We start from the raw sequence: 26,882 nt of genomic DNA on the forward strand, positions 1-26,882 counted from the left end.
TCCAGTGTTTTACACCATCCTTGGAAAAAGTCTTCTCTGCAGGCTGCAGGAACACCCCTTCCATCTTTAACTGCCATCACAGGCATTCAGCACTCTGCCTTACTCACTACTCTTCTTTCACTAAGGGCAAAGCTAGTAACTCATTTTCAAAGCAATTTTCCAGAACTTATGTACGTGCTCATCAAAAAAATTATGGCAATTATTGTTGTGAAGTCCCCAAGACTCTGCAAAGATAATTTTTAATGAAAAATGGAAGATTATTCACCTGTGAACAAGAGACTTGCATAGGGCAACAATTCCTATTTATGGTACCACATAGCAGAAAATAACATGGATAATTTGAGAAGTTGGGTCTTCTGCTGCTGTGCACTAACCACTAACTTCGGTGAAGAAATGCACATCTAAGCAGTAGAAAACTCACTGCAATTTAATTTAACAGCAGTTGTCAATAAGTGATACATACATGAGCTTAAGTCTTGATGCTTTATCCATTCTTCACAAAGAACAGTTTGAACAAACATCATTTTTTGCAACATGACACCAAGCACAGATTTTCTTACCTCAACTAAGAAGACAGCCACACACAAAATCAGAACAAAAATCAAGTTTTTGTGGATAGTAATGTATCTGAAATAGGTATTCCATGTAGCAACAGTACCCATGCTTTCAGCATCATCACTGAAGCACTCCTGTCAAAAAATCAGTAAGATAATAGTAAGCATGATAATAGCATCTCTGTATGAAAATTTATGACACATGAATGATATCATTCTTTCTGCTAACTCACTGCATATAATTGAGCTGAAGCATTAAATTGGCTGATAATGGCTGGAGAGGAAGGTACTGACTGGTTGAGCCATCTTTGCTATAAAATACAATCGAGAGATTATTTGAAATTTTTAGACAACAATGAGAGAAGCTGAGATTTGTCCAGCACTACCAGAATCAAAAACTATTAATCAATAGCTATTTTCTTTCAATGGGAATTATAATTGTCATTTTAGAGTAAATTTGTAAACATGCTGAGATTTTTTTTGCTGCTGAGCTCGAAAGAAAAAATGGGCGGTGCTTCAGCAAATTATGAATTTAAATTTTTCTTAGAAATCTGTATCTACCTAGGAAACTCTTCCAGAAAATTTTCCTATCCTCAGAAAATCAGCTATCACTTTTTAAAATGAAAGTAGTCCATCATGACCAATTGAAAACATTAGAAAAAAGAAATTTTGGTCCAGTTTTTGGTATAAAACTCAACCTTCTGGTTTTTTCTGCACATCCATAAAACCAGACTAAAATCAAGCTTACTCCTCCATTTATTATCTGCATCAGGACACAAGAACTAAGGAGTCTGAAAAATTTATCAAATTTGATCAAATTCCAGTTTTAAAAACTGTGCTAGTATTTCAAATGTATTTTATTTTTTCCATTAGCCTTAATGTTTCACAGGTGAATTTTCCAAAAATATTTTACAACTATGGTTTTCCAAGTTATGGTTTCAAATTTCATTTTATCCTAAGTCATCTGAAAGGTAAAGTGCAGGAGATGTATATTCTGTATTGAAACTCCCTACAGATAGCACTCAAAGCTGAGCAAAAAATAAGGCAAAATAAATTTTTGAGGATTTCAATGATTTCAGGATGATACTTGAGCTTAAAAATTTTCACAGGTATTCAAAAAACATATTCCACAAAGAAATACTGCATTAGGAAGGAAATAGTCAAGTAGAAAAATAGATGAGGAGTATATCGAACTAAACCATCATCATAACCAAACCCAAGATGAATGTAAATCAACACACACCTTCAAATCCTCTTCATTGATTTCATCAGTTATGTCCAAGACACTGTCTCGAGACACACGCCTGGTGTAGATATCTATCTCAGAAGACAGGTTTGTCTGAGGCACCACAGACATTTTCCGAAATGTCGTACTTCCCTTTTTGGAAAAGTCTGGTCCATAGTTCACGGAGGTGCTCGTCATCAGGCTCAACACTGACTGCCTCCTCCGCCCTTGCAGCACAGGGTCAGGGCTGAGCATGCCAGTCCGCAGCAGAGCCATGTCCCCCGGTTCTAAGTCAGGTATCAGTGAGAGCCTCCTCTCTGGTGGGTCATTGTGGCCATCGTCTATCCCATTGACCTGCACCCCATTCTTCTGCACTACTGAGAACTTCCTATTTGCATTAAGGGGGTTAATAATTATGGAGCTCTTCCTTTTGTCATTAAAATCTGATTTTTGTTTAAAAGATTGCTTCTTTATTTCATTTCGTGATCCCATGCCTTCTCCTTCAATGGAAAATCGTCGGAGAGTCTCAGTAAGGATTGAATTTCTTCTCTCTGCACTGAACTGATCAAAAGAATCAAATCCCATCAGCTCTGAGCTGAAGTCTGGCCGTTGACCCTGAAGTTCAGAAAATGTTCCATAGAAATAGCAACCCCCTTCATGTAAAATTAATATTTTGTCAGCAATCTTTAAATGTTCCAATTTTGAAGTAACCAAGATCCTAGTTTTATTCGCCATCAACTTGCACACACAGCTGTAAAAGATGGAAGTGTGAACATTTAGACTTTTTTGTTCTCATGATTAAATGATACTATTATCCCTTCCCATTTACTTTTACCTGCCCAGCTCCCAGTATGAGTGGACTTGGGTGCTCCCTCAAACTGCAAAGGAGGTGGTAAAGCTGAGATGTGTAAAGCATGAGCAGTTTATCACAGGAACCAAAAAAGGGGTGAAATTTAATCATTTTCAGGTCAATCCAAAAAGCAGTTCAGCATGAAGTATTTCTTTTCATCGTAGGGTTACTGAGGTCTGTGTCTACCAAACTTAAGAGTATTACTTCAATTTCAAAACTTCAGAATTACAGTGGCTGAAAAGCTCATGGATGGCAGCCTGTGTCCTTACTGTTTTCATCAAAAGGATAAGCCAAAAGTCTCTGACTTCAGCCAATCTGCTGCCAATCTTCAGCAGGCTGTTCCAGGTGATTCAATGATCAGTGATTAGAAAAATAGGACAAAATACAGCTTTTTGTAAATTTATACTTACAAAGCAGGTAATTGTTTTAAAGTGAAAGCCTTTCTGGTACAAAGGCATGTCAGATATAAAGCCACGCACACTGGGAGTAAGAGATTACAGCAGGCTCAATATGCTGAGATGGAAGAGGGAGCACTAATGCTCACACTCGACACAGGCTTGTTGTTCCCCACACAGTGCATTGTCCTACCACTAACACAAAATACAGTACAAAAAATACTATGAGAAACCCTAAAAATAAACATCCTCAACAGGTATAATTTTGATCACTTCAGTATTTTTGTACTGTTATTAAAAAATCTTCATTTTACTTTGTTCTGCTTGGTGAGATTCTTAAATACAATCTATCAAAACATACAATACCTTTCAAATATCTCTTTTTCTGTAAAAATGTCTAAGTGTCCAAAAGGAGAATCCAGGAGATACAAATCAGCATCTTTGTACACTGCTCTGAACAGAAAAAAATGGAAATGAAATTAACTTTCACATCTCTTATAAATTTAAATAAATACGTTTTAAGAAGAATGCCTCAAATCTTTTAATTTATAGACATTCTACAGCATCAATATGGAGATGGAGATTAACATGAAATGTGCTTACAAGACATCTTTCAATAAAGCCTTTTCTTGTTGCAGACCATATTACAAACTAACTCCATTTTTCATTAATTTCTGTGCAATGAAACAAAGCTGTCTTTTACACAGGTTGCCCTAAAGATCTGTTTATGGCCTGAATCTGACAGTTCCCATTAAAGTACAATGACCATTTCAATGGGAATTTAGTATCTACTGTAACATCTACTGTTGCCTGAGGGAATATTGCATATATGTAAATAAACATGTGAAAAGACTTAGGTCTCAGAACTTAGTTTTAAACATACTTTAAAAAAAAAAGGTGAGAAAAAACAAGTGTATTAGTGAGGCATGGTCTTGCAAACATTATTTGCAAAGAGACTGTACAATATTTCCAGTTGAAGACATCAAAAAGGACCTTAAGCTGTATGTACCAGGACATGGCTCACTGAGACCTAAAGCTCTGGTTAAGAGGTTTTTTTTAAAAAATAATTTGAATAGAAGTTTAAAAAGACCCCCTGCCTTCCTCTGTGAGAATGAAAATCATTATGTGATATTAATTAGAGTATAATTAGTAAAGAAATCTGGACAGCTGCATTTCTGTATTTTTTAAAGGATGTTAAACAGTGTGAAAATATTTAACCACCAAGAGAGAAAGCCCTCAATAATTACATATTATGTTAATAAAACAAGTAACTTTATTGAAAAATCCTCTAACATGATGGATTTCACTGAGCATACATTATGATGTAGTGGCTGCACAACAACAAATTTCACACTGTTCTGGGCACTTTTATCAGCAAGAAGTTTGCAGGGTTTCATTGCTATAATTTGTGTGTTAGTAGCTACAAAGCTGCTGGCTTTAGGGTACCAGGCCAGCAAGCTAACTGAAGTCCAGGACATACACTGTTTTTTTCCCTTGGTCCTTTCTTTCCCCTGGTTGTAGCTGCAGGCACTGACAGTGCTCTGTAAGGAAGATGGACTCACGCAATCTCTCCCCTGCTTCGCCTGACAGCTAGTCGATGTCACTGCCATCATGGATTCTCATTTCACTTGACTTTGCACAGACTACACCAGATAAACTTATGCAGCCAGTTCAAGAAAATAATGTCCACTGTATCACCAGCTTATCACCTAGGTAAAACCCAGAGCTGTAATCCTAAATTTACACCTCTGGCTTTTCAGAGCTTCATCTGCAACCCAGACCTCAATACCTGCACACCTTGTAGCACGCTGAGCTTGGACTGGAGCCTGAACAAAATATAAGACAGTCACTGTCTTTATGACATGTAATTGTTTTAAAAATTACTATTCTACAGCTGAAAATAAATACATAAGTTCTGTGACCCTCCAGGAAATGAGCTGTGACCATCTGAAAAGTGACAGACATGATTATCCATAGCATCTAGGAAACAGTCCGTGTAAATGTTGCATTTTAAATGAAAATCTAAGTGGGTTTTGTTGTTCTGGGGTTACATGCTTTGAAAGCTTTGCCTGCTCTTCCCCTCCTCTCTCCTCTTACTGCATAAACCAGAACAATCCATATGCCTCTTCAGTCTCAGAAACACACACTGAAAGATTCTCTATTTTAATGATCCAATCTTTTAGCATCACACATGTGTACATATTTCACAGGATGCCAGTATGGATCGCTATAATGTGATTTTACTTCTACCCAGTGTTTCTGGGCATGGGAACCAACACAATTTGCACTTGGCACAGAAACAAATGGGGCCATTTACACATCAGAGCTGTCATTACTGGATTTCTGACAATAGCTAAGTGATTCTGCTGAAACACATAACTAATTTATAAGACAAACACCTATGTTATTGTTCTGTAGACCTTCAGAATTACTTACTAACATTGGAAGGTCAAACAGACAAGGCAGTTATTCATAGGTACTGACTAGTCACAGCTTTCCACTTTTCTTCTTCTCATGAAAGAAGCCCAAAAGTGTTAGCAAAATTTTTTGGAATATGCCTTTTTTTTTTTTTTTTTTTTTTTTTTTTCCCCATTTACCTGCAGACAGGGAGTATGTCAATTATTGATATATAAGCCACTTTGAAGAAATGTCATAGCATGGAAAGGTCTTGGAATATTTATTTTTATCTTTCTATGAGTTTCTTCAGTACATGAAAAGTTACACTTAAAGGTCTGAATTTCCAAAGGCATCTTGCATCAGGGAGGGAAACATTCATCTTATGTTAAGCCATAGCATTTGTCTGACATCAAACTTTTAAAATTCAGGAAATTAATATGCAGGTGTATCATAAACAGAATTGCATAGCAAAACTCAGATTTCTGATGGCAAAATCAAGTTCCTGATACATCTGGAGGATAATTATTTAGCAGGACACAGTCCATATGTATTTAAATGCTTAGTCATAATACATTCCATATATGTGGAACAGTACACTACTTGAACAGCAAAATACTCACCTTGCCAGTGAGATTCGTGCTCGTTGGCCTCCACTCAGAATGATTCCACCTTCACCCAGCAGCGTATAATCTTTGTCCGGGAACTTGGAAATATCCTGTTAACAATTTTTTTTAAGAATCAGTATTTTCCATATCCACAAAACTCAAGCAACAGACTGGATGGAAGCATAGTGTACAGTCATGTACAGACAGGTTGGATAGCAGTTGTAAGAAAAAAAAAGTCCCATAGAGGTTTATTTCATTTGTTCATGTAATCAGAAATGGTGATAAGAGAAACATATCACTCTATTGCAGAAAGCAATCATGAGATGCAAGATCTTAAGAACAAATATTTGTCCAAATACTAATCTCCATAAAAGCAAGGAATGTACCTTCATACAGTGTCAATCCAAGATATTAACTGCTCAAGTGTTCTGTCAAGTAATGATAAATGCACTTGCTGCTGAAGTTAAGGAGAGCAAGAAGCAAACTCTGTTTCTGAGCTCTTCAAAGAACAGAGAAATATATATTTCAGGCAGGTTCATTAAAAAAGGCTTGACTAAATTCCTAGCCAGGAATGCACAAGGTTTGCAAAAGGTTTGGGAACCAAGTTCCACTGCTTGGGCTGTAAGTTACTTAGAACTCATGACTATGTTAAAAACAAATCTTTAGCCATGGGTAAAAGCAGAAAATACCATTTCACTCTCACATGAGACACAGAAAGGAGAAAAGGAGACTCTTGTGTCCTACTGGCAAGGATAGACAGAAATTTTCTTGAGAGGAGTACTTTTAGCACTGAAATTCATAATGCATGCAAACCACAGAAATTCATGGAAGTGGAGACAAGCAGACAGGAGAATGGCTTGTGTGCCTGAAGGCTGTCTAGTCTTTCTACTTTTAGAGTTGCTCTAACAAAAAATATTAATTGTGCCTTCAAGCCTTACCGGACCTACATCCATGAGCCAATACAGTGACACCACTATCACTACGGTGGAGGTAGTTTCAAGGGACTTTTCCCAGAAACACAGGCTGGATGAGCTTCCTGCACCTCATGGCACCTAAGCCTCCAGGGGATACAACTTCAGGGCAGCTTGTCATGCAGTGAGTGGGAGTCACTGACTATGCCAGGAGGTCCCAGGGCCTGTGATCACTGCTCAGCAGCACCATATTGCCTGTGCACATCTTCCCATTCCCAAGGCAGGGATCCCCCACAGCCAAGGAAGCTGACTGAGGCATCCAGTACCAGACAAAACCATCTCCGGTGTTCTCATGCACCACACATATTCTCTTTTCAGTGCAGATTTTGGGGGTAAAAAGTGGCATGCATTATCCATCAAAATCTGAGTGTCTGAGAGCAATCTTTAGGCCATGCTTTGGAAGGGGTATCCTGTTTTGGGGTCTCATCCCCCAGGCAGCCATGAGGCAGACAGGAACTCAGCTGTCTGCATGCCCTCTGCAGCACCCACAGAAATCCTATGGCTTCTGGACTGGAAGATACCTGAAGCACTGTCAGGGCAATACTGCCTGGGATTCTAAGTTGAGCTGCTCTCTGTAAGTTCGTATTTCATACAAAGCCAGATACAATCCAATTTTGATGACTCCTACTGTGATTTTGATGGTTGATCACTCTCTGTTGGGCAGCCTATTGGCATTCCAGGCCTCTGAGGTTTTGCAAAATAAATAAATAAATAAATAAATAAATAAATAAATAAAAGTCCTTCCAAAAAATGCTTCCTTCTTCCTCCCCTGCAAATTGCCCTGACCTCAGGAACAGAGTGAACAATGCTGTTCAGACCTGGAACAGTGACAGATGAAGGGTCCAGCCACTTAAGAGCTAGAAATTCACTGCCTGGTCTGTCAGGAAATGGGAGATTCTCAAAACTCTTTAATTTGATAATAGCATTTACTTCCTGACTTAGAGGATTTTGACCTTAAAATCAAGATGCTCCCCATGTATGGAAAATCTATTGCAGGTGATTTTTAAATTATTCTTACATTAACTAGTTATTTCCCTCTTGTAAAAGGAGTCACACAAGCAAATCCTTGTCACTAACATAACAGCTCAAGTATGTGCTGAAAGAGGAATGTGCCAGCAATAGTTTTTAAGAAAAATTTTCTGAATGTGACAAAAACACCTTCCTATAGGTCATGAAGTATTTACAGATAACAAGTGAAATTCTGGAATAAAATGTTTTCCAGCATTTATTTGAGACAACCTGGTCAGATCACTTGTGGTCACATTATGTGTGCAGGAGTCATGTTATTCATCTGTAACTCTGGCATTAACATAGGGATTTGCATGGTTAAGTATCCAGATCTCTAAGCTGATTTCAGCTCTTTCCCATTTCTACCAGTACTGCAGCCTGTAATGGTGCTGGTGCCTTTGCTGTTTCCTGGTTTTACTCCTTCCCAAAAAATCCAGGGGAAGAACTGGGCCCAGCATGTCTTCTCCTGCAAACAGGGTAAAATCCTAGCTCTACTGAGATTCATTCCAGGGTTCCCATTGCTTTAAACGGTAGTGGGATTTCATCAGATATATTTCTTTGCAGGTGTGTCAACATGGAATTTTAATCAGACTTTTAATGAGTTCCCCTTCTGCTCTCCTCTACCCTTCACCTCAAGATAATATATGGCATGGAACAGACAAAGAACTTTTCAGGCTGTAATTATAACAATTAAAAACTGTTTAGTAATTTCTTCCAAAGGCGTAAACAAAGTAATGAAGTCCAATAGACACACAATGCTATTTGCTGGAACACGCATGACCTATTGTAAAAAAGTACGTAGGGCCAGTCCAAATACATCCTTGCTGTCATTTTATGCAGGAAGTGAAATCAAGCCAGGGACAAACCTAATGTAATGATGCTGAACGGCACAAGACTCAGCATATTAATGAAATAGCCACTGGATTTTCTTTAACATATCTGTTTCTAAATGCTTAAATTGAGAAACCTGTTGGTAACTATTCATATATGAAAACCCCTACAGATCCCACAGACATTAATTACTTTTGCGGATGCTTCTAATATCAGAAGCTAAAAAAATCTCAAATTGCACACTCAAGGAGAAGGTACCCTTTTTAATAGGTATTTGCATTTTTTGCAGTGTAAATGACATATTATCTACCTCAGCAGCAAAGGGATGGTCCTCATAATACCTTCAGGCTTGATAAAGAAGAACACAACCAGAAGAACACACCCAGCTTCAGGGTGAACAGGAAATATGGGCTTGTTGTTAAAAAAGGAAAACTTCAGAATGGACTTCCAAATCTTTTCTGTAGAGATTAATTGCTATCAGAATAATTTGATAAATCATTAGCAACAATGAAGATAATAAAGCATGACAGAGAACAGTCTCTAAGAACCAAGAGTTGCTTAGTATATCCAAAGTTACTCAAACTGCCCAAGAGGTTCTAATTATAGTACCTAAGTATTTTATTTATGTGACTTCTTTTTCTTCCTTAAATTTGTCCTTAATTATGTGGGGTTTAATCGTCTCTCTTCTGCCTTCCCTCATAAAAGACAAAACAGTCATGAAACTGATGGAACAGAGCAGCAGTCTTGACTCTGCATTTCATCTTCACTCTATTTCAGTTCTCTGTTTCACTTCTGTTTTTATTACAGTCACCTACAGTCATCTCTATCCCCTCCCTCTTCTTCATTGCCATTAACATTGTTCACTGCTACCAAAGTAGTCCCTTTTTCATCATCATCATCATCATCTTTTCTCCGTGTATTAGAGAAACTGCCTCTGAATACACTTTGCCATTCCTTTTCTGTAGACTGACTATTTGCACTAAATTTGAAGAAAAATACTGAAATCTTTATTGTATAAAAAGCTGAATACAAGTTAAGCAGAAGAAGCACCAGGGGTTTCAAGAAGGCGTTGCAATACCATTCCACTCTATTTCATAATTTTTCTCTTTAGTTATAACGGGAAAATTAACCGCTACCTACTTTCTCACTAACATGATTATTTGTGTACTTCCAAGCAGTCATATTCAATTCTAATACACCATTGAGGTAGAAATGGAACTGAAACAGACCTCTGGATTTGAATTCAGTGATTACTAAAAGTCTTTAGGTAACAAACAAGAAATGTCATTCTGCCGAAAGTATAGCTTTCTTTTATCCTGATTTTCAGAAAATAAATTATGTTGGAAATAAGACGGATAAGAACTAAACTGAAAAACTTTAATTTTTAAAGTTTTGAAATCAAGACTTGTGTTCCAGACTCATACCTACCACAGAACACTTCTATGATTTTTTAAAAGATAAATTTTCAATAATTTCTCGTATCTTGGCTTTTAGGTAACCAGCCTGAACATACTTGAATCCTTGTTTTCCTGGGAATGAAGCCAGAAAACCAGATTTCTTTAAAGTATTTCAAATCAGGTTTCTTTAAAATTTTATTTTATTTAGGTCACGCTCTTCTCTCTCCCTGTGATTCCGTAAGCCAAGGCTTCTGTTAGACTTTAGCTGAACCTTTTTGAAGGATTCATGATCCAAAAGCATAAGCTTTGTTTTTGCAACAGTTTGTGACCTTGAACAGAGTGTCAGGCTCACCCAAAACTCACATGAATGTTGGCAAAACTTGCTTTCTCTGTGGCGAAATATTTCCATGGAACAGATTTTTGAAACATGAAGTAGTCAGTGCACTGCATGTGGGTAGGTTAAACGCAGGGTAAGAGAACTAAATATGATTCCAGAAAAGACAGAGAAGATAGGACAACATCCAAGGTAATCAGTCCAGAGCCCGGTACCTAAGACAGGGAAAGGGGTGGGGAGAGCTGTCTTGACTGAAACAGGTTTTTAATTAGACTATATCAACAGAGAACATTGCCAGGGGGGTCTGTTATACATATTTATGTGATCACTAATAAACCTCTTGAAGTCAGTGCATTTGGGAGTTTGTCTCTAATTGAAATGTTCCCCTGCTATAAAGAAATTGTGCTAGCCTCTTAACTTCCACCCAGCAAACTCACTGTGTCTGCAGCTTCACAGCTGACGTCCCAATGATTTTGAGCCACAGACAAGAATTTCAAGTAGCAGAGTCTGCATATGCCAGTGGATCACACCAGTGTAGAGTGGAAAAAGCATAAAGGTAGCCAGCTTTTTACCCCCATGTCTGAGATGCAATGGTGGGAGGTTCTGTAGTGGGAGGTTTGACATGGTGCTGGTAACACCAAGTTTGTGGGTTGAGTCCCCTTATGGGCTTAAGAGTTGGACTCGATGATCCTTGTGGGTCCCTTCCAACTCAGAATATTCTGTGAATCTGTGACGTATTACGTGGACTTTCTGTCTGAAAGAGGCATTTATACTCTTTTAGCTGTTTATATTAAGATGTGATAAACTTCACCTCGACAGTGGTTCTCCCCATCTGTGAAGACAAGTCAAGTCACTTGCTCTCACATAATTATACTGTAGAAGTGTATCTGATTAAATAACCAAGCTAACATTTAATACCCTCTTGTAGAGAATTACATACCACAAAGCACTCTGTTCTGGACTTTAACCCTTTATTGTTCCTCTCTTCCACACACTTTTTAACCTGCAGATTTCCCTTATGAAAACGAGGCTCAAAATCAGGGCACAAAGTATTTTACTCACTGACATAATAACCTCTCTACACCTACTGATGTAGTCATGTGACAAAAAACCAAAACGATACAAAACTGAAACCCAAACCAACCAACTGTCCTGGGTTGAAGTGTATTCTATTACCATCCTCATGAGCTGTTGAAATCAGGTGGGGCAGTGTTTCCTTGCCTCCTCCCCCCAGACTATCTTGCTGTTAATGGCCCATCATTGTCCTGCTGCATGACTCAGAGATAACTCCCTCCGGACTATCTTCTGTTAACGAGCCTAATCAACACTTGGCCTCATGACTCATTACCCTATTGTGAGATGCTCCACCCAGAGGGAGGAACCAAGCATCCCATCGTGGATATAATCTGGGACTCTGAACACCAGAGACAACCCTTTCCACTGGATTTCCAGAGGACAGGAGCTACACAGCCACCACTGGACTTTCTGAGGAAGAGCAGACCCTTTTCTACAGGATCACCGCTTCAGACGACTGCAGCCACCATTCTACCAGACTCTACCACCACCCTGCCTAACAGGGACTCAGGCTGTATCTTGACTCTGTCAGTGTTTTCTTTTACTTTCTTTTCCTTTTCTTTAATTTCCATTAAATTGTTATTCTGACTTGGTGCCTCCCACTGGTTTGTTTTCAAACTAGCACACCAACCAACAACCAACCCAAAATCAGCACAGATAAAAGGCGGTGGAGCAGTACAGTGGGATGCAAGGACGTGTTTCCATTTTGGGGTATCCTTGACACTGCAGTGAACTTCTCACCCAGGGATAGACACCATCTTTTGCACAGAGACTTTGAACACACAGGAACACAAACCTGGGATTGGCCTATTGACTGTCTCTTTCTGTAGTTAATCTCTCCATAATCTAGTTATTAGATGAAAATGAATCTCCTGCACTCCCTGTAAACCCAGCTCCACAGAATGTAGCCACAAATTTCTTTAGTACTACTGTAGAGTTCAATTTCACACGGAAACACTTCCTCTATTTGCATGCCATGTTAAACATTACATTCATGAGCAGCTGGTGTCTCTCAAATCAGAACATGTGTTTACTTAGAGAGTGGTAATCTCTCAGAGGTAGTTTGCCATTATGTGTTTATGGCCTCTTAGGCAACTGCTGAAGGATCAAATGAATTAACTAGGTGGAAAAATATCTATCTTGTATAACAAAAAGGTAAAACTGGAAGTCATGGAAGTATGGCTTCAAAACTCATGAACTACTGCACCCACTCAAATGTGATATGATGCTTGTTTATTTTTAAACATGAATAACTATAACAGGCCTGCTTCTGTAGTCTTGACTGGAGGAATGCCTTTTCTTAGAATGAGTTTGTTCAATGTTAAAAGCATTTAAACATGAAAATTCCTGTTTCAACTAAACCAAAGGTTTTGACTTTTTAACTTATCAAGTGCTAACATCAAACAAAAATCCCATACCCTGCACACAGCAGGCTATTAATACTGATTTTTCAACCTTACCTTGATTCTGAAAATCAAGTCACATTCCTTTCCCATTTTTCATAACAGGAGTAAAAAGGATTTTGCAAACCAAATTACCCCCTACAAATTAAATATTACAAATTTCCATTTATATTCATGTTATCCCTGCCATTACATTAATGCAACCTCCAATTAATATAATCCTTAGGGAAGTCATACTTTTAGAATTACTTCAAATTTAGTGGCAAGTTTCCACAGACATACAAGCTCAGGAAGTTCACATCTCTCAGTGGCTTTTACTATATACTTCGTCCTTAACTTGAAGTGTTGCCAAAAGTTCACGCTCTCTTGCTATAATTTTTTTATTATGAATGTGGTGAAAGGTACTTGATAAAAAGGGTAAACCACTTTGTCAAAAGTGCTGCTGAGGCACTTTATTCATCTTATCTTACTTTTTGAGTACCTTTAAACTTGCCTATGGGAACTGCCTTTAGAAAATGCACTCAGAATCCATACCTATTACATCTTCTCTCTATTATATCATGCCAACATAAGACTTCAGAGGTAATACCTACAAACTCAAAAGTACTCTCATTAAAAGAATTAATTTCATAAAAGCTTCTAAATAAAGGACAAATGGTAAGGACTACTGATCTGTGCTGGAATGGTTTAATCTAGGAGGTGAATGCCTTCAGTTTCTTATTTGCTTACTGGGACCTTAATTTTAGAAGGCATATTAAATTAGGCACTCATCCTGCTTTCTTGCTTGCTAAAATAATCACTGTTTCTCCAGAAAAGGAAAAAAGAGCAAGGAAGCAGTGGAGAAGGAACAGGTAGGTAGCCCTTATCCTATGCATCTTGAAAACTTTTTACTGTGATATTTCACATAATGTATCAAGTAATTTAAATGTATTGACATTCCCTTGAGCTCAGCATCACACAAAAATATGGGCCATGTCTACACACAACTTACATGTCATTGCAGTCATATTCAGTGTGTGCTAGGCTTTTGGAAAGAATTTTTGCCAGTAAGGCTGTTTCTTTTGGATATCAAGAACATTAATGTCGCTCTTAATTACAGTCCCTTTATCTCAACTCCAAAGCAGTCTTTCTTGTTCTTTCACCTTTTACTGCTTTTCTCTTAACATCTTCCCATTTACAAACTGCAGACTACAACATAGTAAAACATGATTTTAACTCCTCTGATGCCCTACCTACTCTGAAAGGAAAAATATAATCGAGAAATGTAATTGTAATCAAGTTCTGAATCATTTTAGACATATAAAACAAGCTACACTACCATAAAAAATATACATAAAAAGAGAAGTTTAAAAAGTACCCTTAAGCATACTTTCTCTGATGCACGGAGATGCAGTTGAGAACCCTCCTGATGATTCTTCAGTATTATGTACTGTACAGTGACATCCTGAAATTATGAGAAGCAGTGGTACGTAGATCTAACAAACTTCCCTCACTGAACCTTCGACACATGATTGTATTTCATTATGGATCATTTCAGCAACTTGGATCTCATACACTTGGATCGGGTTGCACTGTGGTGTCCCTTGCCCTTGCTACCCCCATGTCCCAGAGAACGCTACAAAGAGCTGTGAGGACCAGGGACCATGAATGAAACTGATGACACTCTACTGCTGTCACATGTGTCATCAAGTGGGACTACACTCTGAGGAGCACCATTAAAACACACGCTTCCCACACGCAGACTCAAAACAGTGTCTACTGCATGACGATTCCCTGCATCTGACCACCCATCGGTCACACACCTGTGTCAGGGGCGTTGGGCCACACCATGCATGAAAAAAAGGATGCTTGAGAGATGTACACACTAATTAAGCTTGTAAACTCAGGCACAGACTGACATCCTAGTTCGTTGTGCCCTACACCAACACACTTTGTCAAACTATCTTGGCGTAGTATTATGAGGTATGCAGATCTCCAATATATCATAACAATTTTCTTTTTAATCTTCACCTTCTGTTTCACATTACATCATGAACAGGTACAATGGCACAACTGGAAGGTAGGTGAATTGCATCAAGGCAACAAGACTAAGAAGCTGAAGAGAGAAATCTCTTAAGAGAGTTAAGGAAGTACAAATGTAGCTACCTGAACTACTTGGACCAAAATATGTCCCATTTCAGTGCTCTAAATTGCTATAAAATTATGTAACCTCATAAAAGAAATAAAAGAAAATCCTTTTGTTGCTCACAGTTTCACTGCTTTTCAGTAACATTTTTTGTGATTAATCAAAATTAACTGGAGAAGAAATCATCTTTTTAACCTTCCTTTTGATGGCTCCATACACAAATAGAACAAAAGGTAAAGCTGTTGGAATATCTTTTAGAACAACATAACAAATTCTTCCATTCAAGAAAAACATACCAAAGCAAACCTGTTGTTTAGGTAATGGCTGACATAACCAGATTTGACATTCTCTACAACTTTACAGAATAAAAATCTAACATAAAACACATTCTAACCTCTGAATAAAGATCTCGTTTCCCATACAGGGAAAATTCTATTCTTGGACACCTAAATGCATGTGAAGCTCTGGGAAATACTTACTTGCACTTTCCATCTTTCATAATTACTTAGAGATAAATTTACTTTGCCTACTTACCAACTCTAAAGAGGCTCTAAGTGATAACTCCTTGGTAAATTAACTACATACCAGTCAAAAAAGTCAGGCAGGAAAATGTAGCACTTACTTTTGTGAAAGTTCTCATACACCCCAAATTATTTAAGTTACAATTCTGTAATATCATTTGCATATCTCTATAGACCTAAAACAAAGTGGAAAGCACCTTGTATGACATCACCAAGCTTCAGCATCCTGTTCTGCTGCAAACAAGAACAGGCTACTCACTGTGTGTCTGGAAGCCTCAAAGCCATGTAAATTGTATTATGTGACCCACACAGAATAACCTGCAGCATTTTATTGGCGCTAATAAAGAAGAAGGGGAAAAGACATCAAATTTAGGACTAGATCTTCAGTTTGCTTCCTCTATAGGTTGAGGGTGGAAATGACAAAGTAAAAGGGGCATTTCACAGGTATGTTACTTCCTTACTAACACATCTATTTGTCCACTGAGTCAAAGAAGATGCCTTTGCATTCCAAAAAGGTTTTGGTGAGTATGGAGCCTGAAAATAAGTCGGACTTAGCCATTGTTAAGAGCTGTATCTTAACTGACTCGGAACATATACGCAATAAGGAAATAAACTCTCTTGTATCACCAATCCTTTGTTTCTTAAGGGTTCCATGTAAGAACTAGACTCAGCAGGCCTGCTTTTAGGTGGAATATATAACTACCTAGAAAGGTTGCAGAGAAGGGGGCAGAGTGAACTCACTTAGGCAAAAACCCTTTTGTTTCTCCTTTCTGAAGAAGGAGAACAAATACACACACAACTCCAGTGCAAAGCACTAATATAATAAACCCCTAAAAGGTTGCACTGGGGAATAAACAGGGAATTAGTATTTGAAACCCATCCTTCAATCTGCCATACTGAGTCTTGCTTGGTAATACATGAAAGCTAACAAGACAAGAAAGCATAATAATAGCAATGCATTTGGCATTCTTCCAGACTATTCTGACTTCTATTCAGGCCAGCCCAATGTATTCAATCCAGAAGAAAAAAAAAGTATCAAACCCGATCTCAAATAATAAGCCCTGCTAGGAAGTGAAGCATATCATTCTGCACAGAGCTGCACCAACACTGATGAAAGCTGGCTTGATTGAGCCTGCTTGGAGAACAAAGGAGCTGCAGCCTACTGAGACACTGAGCCATCCCATGACCACTGAGACACCAAGCTGTCCCACCAGCACTGAGGCACAGAGTCACCATTAATCACCTGCTGCTCTAGGAAGGACCTGGCTTGGGAAGCCTCCTTAAGCGAGGGCAGTTTTGAACTGCTGAAGCCAGTTGTTTCTTGGAGCTTTGGCATTAACTACAACTTTCACAACTGGGGTTAAGGACAAGTCTTCAGAAAACTTGACACAGAAGTAGTTAATATTCCTGTCTTGAGGAGCTTCCAAAGAGAATTCCAGCAAACTAAATTAAAAATCCAAACATAAGCTGTTATGGCCAGAAACATATAGGAAAATATTACTTTAGTGCTTAACTATACCCTGCTCTGAAATAAAATGCAGCAACCTTATCTTATTTTCAAACAGACTGGCTATAGTGTCTTGCTTTACTGGTGCTAAGGAAAAATATCTTTCACTATGTGGCCTAAAGAAAAATCCTATTCAGCACAGTTAAATATTTACTGTTTCTATTTGCATATTACAGGCAAAATCTTAAGGCATAGCAAAGTTTGCAAAGGTCTCAAATACTGGCTCCTTTTGTATCTTGCCCTGTGAAAAATATATTTTCCTATACTACCCTCTGTCAACATGAAACACATACAAAGACATTTTAATGTGATTGTACTCATTGTGGGCTACGTGTCATATAAGGATCGATCCTGAAATTATTTCCAGTGTAAGAACTTCTAGTGTATACACAGAAAAAATCCCAACTTTAGTCAAGATTTTCCACTAAATAATGCAGATGTGACAAAGAAGATGTGTCACAAGAAATGTGACAAAAAATTGTAGGAATAATATATTTGTACATAATTTCTTCAACATCAGTGTGTTTACTCAGTTTTTTAACTAGCAAGGAAGGCTGGGAAGGCAGACACCATATAATGTCTGAGACAGCTTACTTAGCTTCTGTTGTGTAAACTACCATAACTGTCAGTGTCAGTGTCTCTCCAAGCAGCTGGGAACAAGATGACTTGTAATTCCACAAAATTGGCATGCCAGGCTGAGTTCCTTAAATCTCAGAAATTTCTCACCTAGCCCCATTCCCTGACTTTTTCTTTGGGGTTTTTCACTTGGGTTGGGTCACAGGTCTTAAAAGTCCTAGATGACTAACCTCTTCTAATTGACAGGCTTTGATGACACTCTTGTAGCGGTATTCATCATAAGATACACCAAAAATTATGTTTTCTTTTATTGTTCCAGGCATGATCCAGGACACCTGAGGTGAAAAGGATATCCTTCCACTGTGTTTAATTTTACCCTGCGAAGGCTCCAATTCTCCCATTATCAACATCAGAAGAGAAGTCTGAAAAAACATTAACATTTGATTAGTATGTCAGAGATCTCTACAACAAAAAGAAATGTTGAACAAAGTCAGAATCACTCTGCTAAGTCACTTAAATGGCATATTTGTCTTGTCAAGAGTGTTCCTGCAAGTACTGATTTAGTTCAAATGGCGGTTAGTGGAGATTTTCATGATATGTGTGATTCTGAAAAGCCTCTAATATGAGAGAAACTTAATTTAATAAACGATAAAAATTGTGTAAGGTATCTTGTAAAAAAGGCATGCTGCTGCAAAAGTATGTCATTTTAATGAAGCTATCAATAATTTTACAAGGTGAAAATCTATCTGTGAAACATACAGACAAAAGGTACTAGTATTTATAGAGAATGCTATTTGATTTTTCCCATTCTCAGTGACTATTTTGTTTGCTCTTCGTACAACATAATCCATGTTTAACATTTTGCTAGTGCTCATAAGTATTTTATCTGTATTGCCTTGAAAAATGCAATTTCTTTGTGTAAGTATATACAGTTGCTCAGTATGATCTGAATTTTCCTCTGGAACTGTTAACTCATTTACGTGAATGCATGACCTAAGTATATTTACTATTTCCCTCCATAAAAGAATTGATTGCAATTTCAGTACTGACATGTTATAATTTCAAAGTTAATCAGTAGCTTGTAGTAACCTTGTCACACATCACTGGCTACTAGATCAAAGAATAGAATTGAGAAATACACGGAAAAATATGTTACAGAGCCATTGCAGTGGTGTTCTTATCATTCATAAACAGTCAACAAAGTTGGGATGTAACAGCCAAAGACCCAAAAAATCTGTCTAAGTCACAGTTTCATGCTGTCAAACCCAGAGATCCTTTTGCAATCTATACAATATATTGGGGGAGTCTCATGAGATTTCTTCCATTATACCAAAATCTGATTTTTCCAAAATGCTGAGTAGGAAGTTTCTGATCTTGCAAAGCACAGCTGCTTGGTATGTTTTGTACACTCGATGTTAAAGTACTGTATCTTGTGCCATATAACACAAATTAAAAAACAAAACAAAACCAAAACAAACCCTATCTAATACTGAAGCAATATTGAAGAGCTGATGTCAGGCTTCATACCTGTTATAGATAAAATAGTTGTTCAGTCTGTTTCACAGGCCTGACAATTGCTGGAATATACAGTAACGGCCTCAAGCAACATGAAGGAACCTTACATTAAGAAGTTGTAAAGGAAGGGCAGTACTTTGTGGGGGGTGGTGGGTGGGAGGTGAACCTTATTTTTTGTAACTTTTTAGATAATATTATAAGGCTTTTATTTTTATTGCCTTGAAAAGTGCAAATTTTTGGTATGTATATACTCATATAAGCCGTTCAGTGTAATCTGAATTTTCCTCAATTTCTTGTGTAGCAGAATAAAGGAGATATACATACATCCTTCAGCATTTTCTAGTTCACATTTCTATATTACAATTACCAGCATTAGCAATAGCCATAGATAAACTGTTCTGTTAATTCTAAAGTATCACAGTAAAATGCACCTTAATATATTATCTTGAGAACAATCTCATGTTCTGAGTCCCTTTCTCCTTCTTGTGGGGATCATTACTGAAAAATAAGAAGCCTTGATCATATTGAAATTGATGGGTCCTTTGTCATTGACTCCAACAGACCAAAGATTTTACCCCATGTAAGTAAATGAAATCATAATATTTTCACCTATAACTTGTTAAACAGGAGAAGCATAATGAAAATTGTTTTTAACATTCACATCTCCTCAAAAAACCCAATGAAGATGAAAGACTCATCTAATTACTTGCTGTTCAAAGTGAATAAGAGTATCACAGTTCAACTCATTCATATTAATGATGCTAATTGGCTGTGTCATCTGCGAACTAAATGCATTGATAACATTTTGGGGTAGTAAAATGATGAAAAATCTAAACCACAACTTTTCACAGAAAACTGCCAGTTTCAGCAGCCTCTCCCCAGGCTTTCAAGTGGGTCTCAGGAAGCCCAAAGGAGGCACTGTAGGAACCAGAGCTAAGTGATCAGGTACACCACATGTCCAGGGCACACATACCTGGCTATATTACTGTCAGGCTTGTCAGGTTATGAACTATCTTGTGTTCAAATTTTTCCTTAGAATGTTAGCAAGGCAGGGAAAAAAAAGCTTTCTAGCACACTGAGCCATCTGAATATCTATGCTATATTCTTCATTTTTTTTTAAAGGCAGGGAGATTCTCACCATGAGCCTTAACTTTAGGTTTCAGTCGGCATTACTCCTGTAAAATTTCCTTTTACTTCCAATGGGAAAACATTCTGTCATTAAATTGCTATTACCTTATAATTCTGTAACCTTCTATTACAAAAAATATCCAGCCAACTATCTCATATTGGCCACAGAATAAAACTTCAAATAACTATTGTAGTGAAACTCGCAGTTTATCCATACTTTTTCCTGCAGCCATAATTTCTGCAGCAAGCACAGGATAATAAGAACACAGTAACAATACAGGTAACAATACAGGTAACAACACAGTATCATTCCTTATAATTATTAGGACTCTTGTTGAACCACCAGAAGCAGAAATACCTTGCCGGCTCCAGTAGATCCAGAAACAGCTAATAGCTGCCCCTTCTCAATCTTGAAATTTATATCTTGAAGAACAGGAGAGGCATGAAGTGGAAAATTACTGAAGAAGAGATTGCTGTCAGTGCCAGGAGCTTTGCTGTTGTTGTTTTCCTGGTTTGCTTTTACAAACAGCTCTCCAATTCCCTGCAACATACATGGATATGTATCTGATGTACATAAAAAATAAATAAAACATGCATATGCAGAGATGTATATCATAGTATGGATTTATGAAAACATATGAACTGACTTTTCTCATGTTCTTTTGCCTATCAATAAAATACTCATTATATTCTTAAATATACTTTTTTAAGGTAGGTAATGGACTTGTGCCTAAATTTGTGGACACAAACAAAATTTGCTTATTATAGAACTGTTTTCCAATGTTTATACATGCCACAGCCTGATCCTGTTTTCAAGCTGGCTTAAATCAGTAATAGCTACTTATTACAGGCCTTAACACTTACTAAAAGGTTTCTTCCAAAGTTTCTCAACTGTGGATAATTTGATATCATGCATTAATTACTTGCTAAGTATTCCTTACCTGCTGAGAGCTGAAGCGAGTTAAAATGAAAGAGTGTAGGCTGCTCTTTTTAGAGAACATCATGGCAAATATTAAAAAAAAAAAATACACTCTGTATTTTAATAAATTTTGGGTAAAAGTACCAACCTCATCCCAAAAAGCTGTTACTTTGTCCAGCTCAACCCCAGTGGTTGTTAGATTATACTCCAGAGCTTTATATTCTTTTTTCAGCAAGAAATCCTAGAAACACCATGAAAGCAGATAAAACAGTAAGGGACAAGATCATATCTCACAAAGCAGTACATATTTGCCTACACAGAGCACTAATATTTCTGGTGGCACTGTTGCAGTGCTTTCAGCAGAGGCATAAACATAAATTATACAATATCTTTTGGATGCAGAAGGAAATGTTTCTGAAACTACCAATTCTTTCATTGGTAGTGAAAACATAGCCATAAGGGTATTTGGTTCTGATTTAGAAAGAATATCAAAACTTGGCACTTGTTTTGCTTTCAGGACTTGTATCAGGCAAGATCACCCTCTGGCCTTAACCCTTTTCAAATAAAGCTTTGGTTTTGGAGTAAGATGTAGAAGGTAGCACTCTGGTAAACAGTGAAACAAAGCAGCTACATGCTGCTACCTTCATTTTCCAAAACGACATGAGTTTAAAAGAGTTGGAATGATCTCTCTACCAACAAAAATAAAAGGCAGATAATGATCCTGGCAAGTGCAGCACTGATGTCGTGTAATTTCAAATGACACAAGTCAGCAACCGAGTGCTCGTGTTGACTTCTGGGACAGCATTAGTAAATAAGAGTAAGCCTATGCTAATGTAGGAAAGACAGCCTCTCTATTCCATTATTTTATTAAGGCTATATAGTCTGTAGATATCGTCTCCTCCAAATTCTGCATTCTTAAATTATGTGGAAGCAAATAGATCTACATGGGCAATACAGTGGAAAAACTAAGCAGACTCATGGGGAAATCAGTTCTCAACAGTACACTTGCAAATTTTCGAAGCAGAACAAGAAGAAGGGAAAATGCAGATGATTGAAAGAGCAGGAAGTGAAAAACTGTAAAGCAAAACACACATGGTTTATGTAAAAAAAAAAAAAAAAAAAGGAAATTATAGCTATGCTTTCATGACAAAGGGGTCATCCAGTGGAGTTCCTGGAGCAGTGATAGCCAGAGAGAGCACACTGATTCTGAAATAACATGGTCTAGAAAACATGTGAAAATACAACGACCCAGGGGATATACCTGGCCCAGTCAACTCTATCTAAACTGATGTGGAAATCAAATCAGAGAGATGTATGAGTGGTTTATTATTCTTATTTATGTTTCTTAAGACTAGCAAAGGACTTTAGTGTTCTGGGATTCTGTCCTGTCTGTCTATGGGGACTATACTGAACCTGCCACAAAAAGATGATTATTTATGGATTCTGGAGCACCCATTTGCTAAAATGTCCAAAGACAAGCATTCGGTGAAGTGAAGGCAATGGCGTGGCAACTGGGCTTGCCAGTTCTGTGACTGTGTCTAGGGCATTGGACACACTCTTCCAGGAAACAGGAGAGACAGGATACTTCCACTAATGCCTAGGGAATCTGACAGCACAAGGAAAGCCTATAATGGGACCAAATAAGGCAGTCTTCTGAAGGTCAAATAGAAAGGTTTATGGTTTGATTTCTTGAATTTCCTGCCCAGTTGAAAACCATAAAAATCCTACACTTATTTCTTATTCTAGACTGAGGTTCAGACATCTGATTAAGATCTTTAAGTTTTGTACTAGTTATTTTTATCATACTAAAAATAATAAAATCTATGTTCTACAAAACACCCCACATCTATAAATATGTAATGAAAAAGGTCTAAGCTTTCACCCCAAATAGTGTAAGAATTCTTTTCCTAGGGAATAATTTCAGAACAGCAGATAAAAAAGATGGAGTTAATGAGAATCCTCTCTGATTTGACTCTGCAGATAAGAGTCTCATGCTGGTACAGGAGCAATTGATCTCAGTAGGTAAGGTGGGTAAAAATTACTTGACTGGTACCTTAATTATGTTTGCTACTCATAATGAATGAGATGCACATCTGCATAAAACACACAGTCTCCTGCTGTTCTTGCCACTAGTATCTCGAAAACAGAAGATCTGTGACTGCAAGATCTGTGACTCCTGGAAGCCATGCTGTATAAAACATGTCCTAATTTTGAACTTCCTTTACTGAATGAAAAACATCTCTTAAGCACCACAACTCATGATTTTATTAAGTTCCTTGTTCGGCAAAGAGAATAGCTAACTAAATGTCACTGTTTTGAAAAAAAAGCAGCAAGCAGGTAGCATGGACTCTTGTGGTTATGCTGCCTGGGGAACAATATCAAGATTTATAATGACATTTCATGGTGTTTAGTCAAAGCAACATCTATTTAAAAAGTCTGCATAAATGCTGTGTGCTTTTGTTGATCAGCTGACAAGATAACATGATATAAAGAATTAGCTTACGTACTTGGGAAGATTTTAGTCTATGTACCCTACCTGTATCTTGTTTATTGCTCCAATAGAGTCATACCAGGTCTGTACAGCGCCGGGAAACTGCCTGGTCACTGTCATTCGAAGAACAATGCAGAAGGAAATGGTGGTAAATATTTTTCGGAGAATAATTCCTTTAATCACAGCATACGGAAGCACAGCTAAAAACACCACAAAAAAGCCCGAAAAGAAGAAGGCTGAGCTGTTGAAATATCTCACATATGCAGCTTTGCGGGTAAGTTTCAGTTCAGTTCTGTTAAAAAAAAATACAAATAATTAGTGTAGGATGTCCCAATTTACAATTTACGAATATTTTGGACGGAACTGTTGGCATAAGAATTAACTCAGAGGCTCACTCATTCTTCTTATTTTCTAGAAATGCAGCTATAAAGTAACACTCCAAACTATTTTTGGGCCTTGCAAATAATTAGAGTCAAATTTTGACATCAGTGTTCAGAGACGTCAGAGAAAATAACAATAATCTGTCATGATTGGATACCAAATAAACCACAAGCCTCTGCAGTTCCTGGCACAACCAACCTTCAGCATGGTTGTATGTGATGCACTCCCAGAAGTATCATCCCATACTTATCTGGTCATTTAGATGCATAACTCCCCTGGAAAAAAGATACTTTGAAACGCCAGATTAACTGTATGTTACCATAAAAAAACTTACAATAGACAACCTGATTATAAGGTCACCTTCTTTTGCGTGGCAACCTACTAACAGCTTCACCCGTGAATTAAGGTGTCACTTAACCTCAGTTTGAAGAGGTGGAAGGCAAGGAGTCTGCTCTCCACCTTCCTTTCTCCATAAAAGCTCAGTCTACAGAGAAGCTTACTGACTCCTGTGCAGCAATGAGTGATTACTCCTAGCTGTTTCCACAAGGTCTATGCATCTAATAGCAAGCTATTAAACAAAAAGACAAATAATCCAGGGATATAAATAATTTTCTGAGTTGAGAGCTCTAACTCATAGTGCTGAAGATTTCTCTTCTGCTGAAGAGACTGCTCTCATTTTGACTGTGTTCACTTCACATACCCCAGGTGCCCCACAGCTCAGTTTTGCCTGGACAGAAGCACCTCTGCTGCAGTGACAGAGCAGTTGCTCCCCTGCAAGAGCAATTAACGGGGGCTAGAGATGGCGCTAGACCCCACGATGCCCATTCACTGGGTGAGTGCTATAACCACTGGAATACCATGCAGAAGTTTGCAGTCACATCACTGATGGCAAGACCTGGTGTTGCAAGGCTGAGCACCATAACCTTTATGTGTCTTGTTATACTGACCCAGTGTCTGCATCCAAAGTTCGTCCACATAGATGCTGTGTAAAACACCCTTTCAGCTGCCCATCACACATGCATGAGAACTCTATATGCATCCAGCATCCTACCAACTTTTGTCAGCCAAAGAGAACTTAAAAATCCCTGACAGAAAATCTGAGCTCAGCCCGTTTTGGAGCAGTGCCTAGCATTTCTTGTTAAGTCTATATTTCACAAGAGAAGCCTGAATGAAATAGCCAGACACACAAGTCACCACCATGATAGAGCTACTCCCTGGGAGAAAAGGCCTTTTAAGTCCCTCCAGAGCTTGTATGGAACTGCAAGTGGCAGCACCGAATAGGGTAACAAAGACTTTGGGAGTTGGTGCTCATCCAGTCCCACATAAATGTCTGGATAGAAGCTATCAAAAAGACCCCCAGTGCTGAAGAACACAGCCCTGCTCCAAAGAGGGAGAATGAAAAGCACTAACCCTTTTCAGTATGTTCCCAAGTACCAGCCACAGAATGATGTAGCCACAAGCCAAAGTTTTCATGAGGTGTTTCTGTCTGACTTGAAAGCTCTGTAGATTACACACTTGCTTGGGATAGGTCTTGCTGATGCAATATGGGTACTTGGAAAGAGATGTAAGGGACCCTGTGGGCCTTGTGCATACGCAGAATATAGGCCAGTGTATGCCTGTTTTTGCAGTGATGCTGCAGGAAACCAGTACTAAATACATAAGCTTGAGATCCTTCGCTTTACATAAAGATGTGTCGCTGCTGGCAAAGTATAGACACTTCCAGCCTTCACCCTCTCCAGTGCTGTGCTATGGTTCAGAGCAACAGTTTGCTGGGGTGCTTTTTTGCTCCTCTGAATACATTGCATAGCCCATAGGAGTGCAGGTATGTTTATTCAGGCACCTGTCATGAACAGTTATTTTCAGTGCAGACTTAAGAGGGCACACAGTAGACAGCCCATATTGGTGTCTCTGAAGCTGATTAAACTGGCTTGTATCAGAAAATGGCAGCATGTAAAAATGGTTTTGTGATGACTGAGTTATAACACACTGGCTAAAACACAGACATGGCTTCAAGCACAAGGTCTTGTTTCCTGGCAGCTTAACAAGCCAAATGATGGGGAGGTTTGGCAGAGCTGGTTCAGCAGCCAAATTCAATTGAAACTGATATTCCTGGGGAGACCTGCTCTGGTGATGTCTTCACCAAATGACCTGCTGTATGACTCAAAAAAATACAGAAGACATAGAATTATAGGATGGTTTGGGTTGGAAGGAACCTTAAAGATCATCCAGTTCCAAGCCTCTGGCTGTAAGCAGGGACACCTTCCACTAAACCAGGCTGGTCCAAGCCCCATCCAGCCTGACCTTGAACACTTTCAGGAATGGGGCATCCACAGCTTTTCTGGGAAACCAGTTCCAGCACCTCAATACCCTCACAGAGAAGAACTGCTTTCTAATATCTAATCTAAATCTACCCTCCTTCAGTACAAAGGCATTTCCCTTTGTCCTATCACTATGTACCCTTGCAAAACATCCCTCTACTGATTTCTTATAAACCCCCTTCAGGTACTGAAAGGCTACAACAAGGTTTGCCCAGTGCCTTCTCTTCTCCAGGCTGAATAATTCCAATTATCTCAGCTTTTCTTCATAGGAGAAGTACTCTGATCTTGTAATATTCTTGTCTTTTGAAAACACATGCATCATACAATAAAAATTAACTGCAGCATTACAAAATTTAC

At 38.2% G+C, this 26,882-nt stretch overlaps 1 protein-coding gene across 2 annotated transcripts in view; it reads right to left on the reverse strand.

Annotated features, from left to right (window-relative positions):
* The window catches only part of CFTR (CF transmembrane conductance regulator), a 91,135-nt gene that overhangs the window by 39,274 nt on the left and 24,979 nt on the right, over window positions 1-26,882 (reverse strand). For both annotated transcript variants that reach the window (XM_068996873.1, XM_068996863.1), the window contains exons 8-15: window positions 23,872-24,118; window positions 21,484-21,576; window positions 20,775-20,957; window positions 18,004-18,195; window positions 6,042-6,136; window positions 3,391-3,477; window positions 1,798-2,530; window positions 561-689 (exon numbers count right to left, since the gene is read on the reverse strand). In XM_068996873.1, the coding sequence (XP_068852974.1) occupies window positions 561-689; window positions 1,798-2,530; window positions 3,391-3,477; window positions 6,042-6,136; window positions 18,004-18,195; window positions 20,775-20,957; window positions 21,484-21,576; window positions 23,872-24,118 (1,759 nt within the window). The remainder of the gene's footprint in view (window positions 1-560; window positions 690-1,797; window positions 2,531-3,390; window positions 3,478-6,041; window positions 6,137-18,003; window positions 18,196-20,774; window positions 20,958-21,483; window positions 21,577-23,871; window positions 24,119-26,882) is intronic.

This window comes from Aphelocoma coerulescens, chromosome 1A (assembly GCF_041296385.1).
Source record: "Aphelocoma coerulescens isolate FSJ_1873_10779 chromosome 1A, UR_Acoe_1.0, whole genome shotgun sequence".
Classification (NCBI taxonomy): domain Eukaryota; kingdom Metazoa; phylum Chordata; class Aves; order Passeriformes; family Corvidae; genus Aphelocoma; species Aphelocoma coerulescens.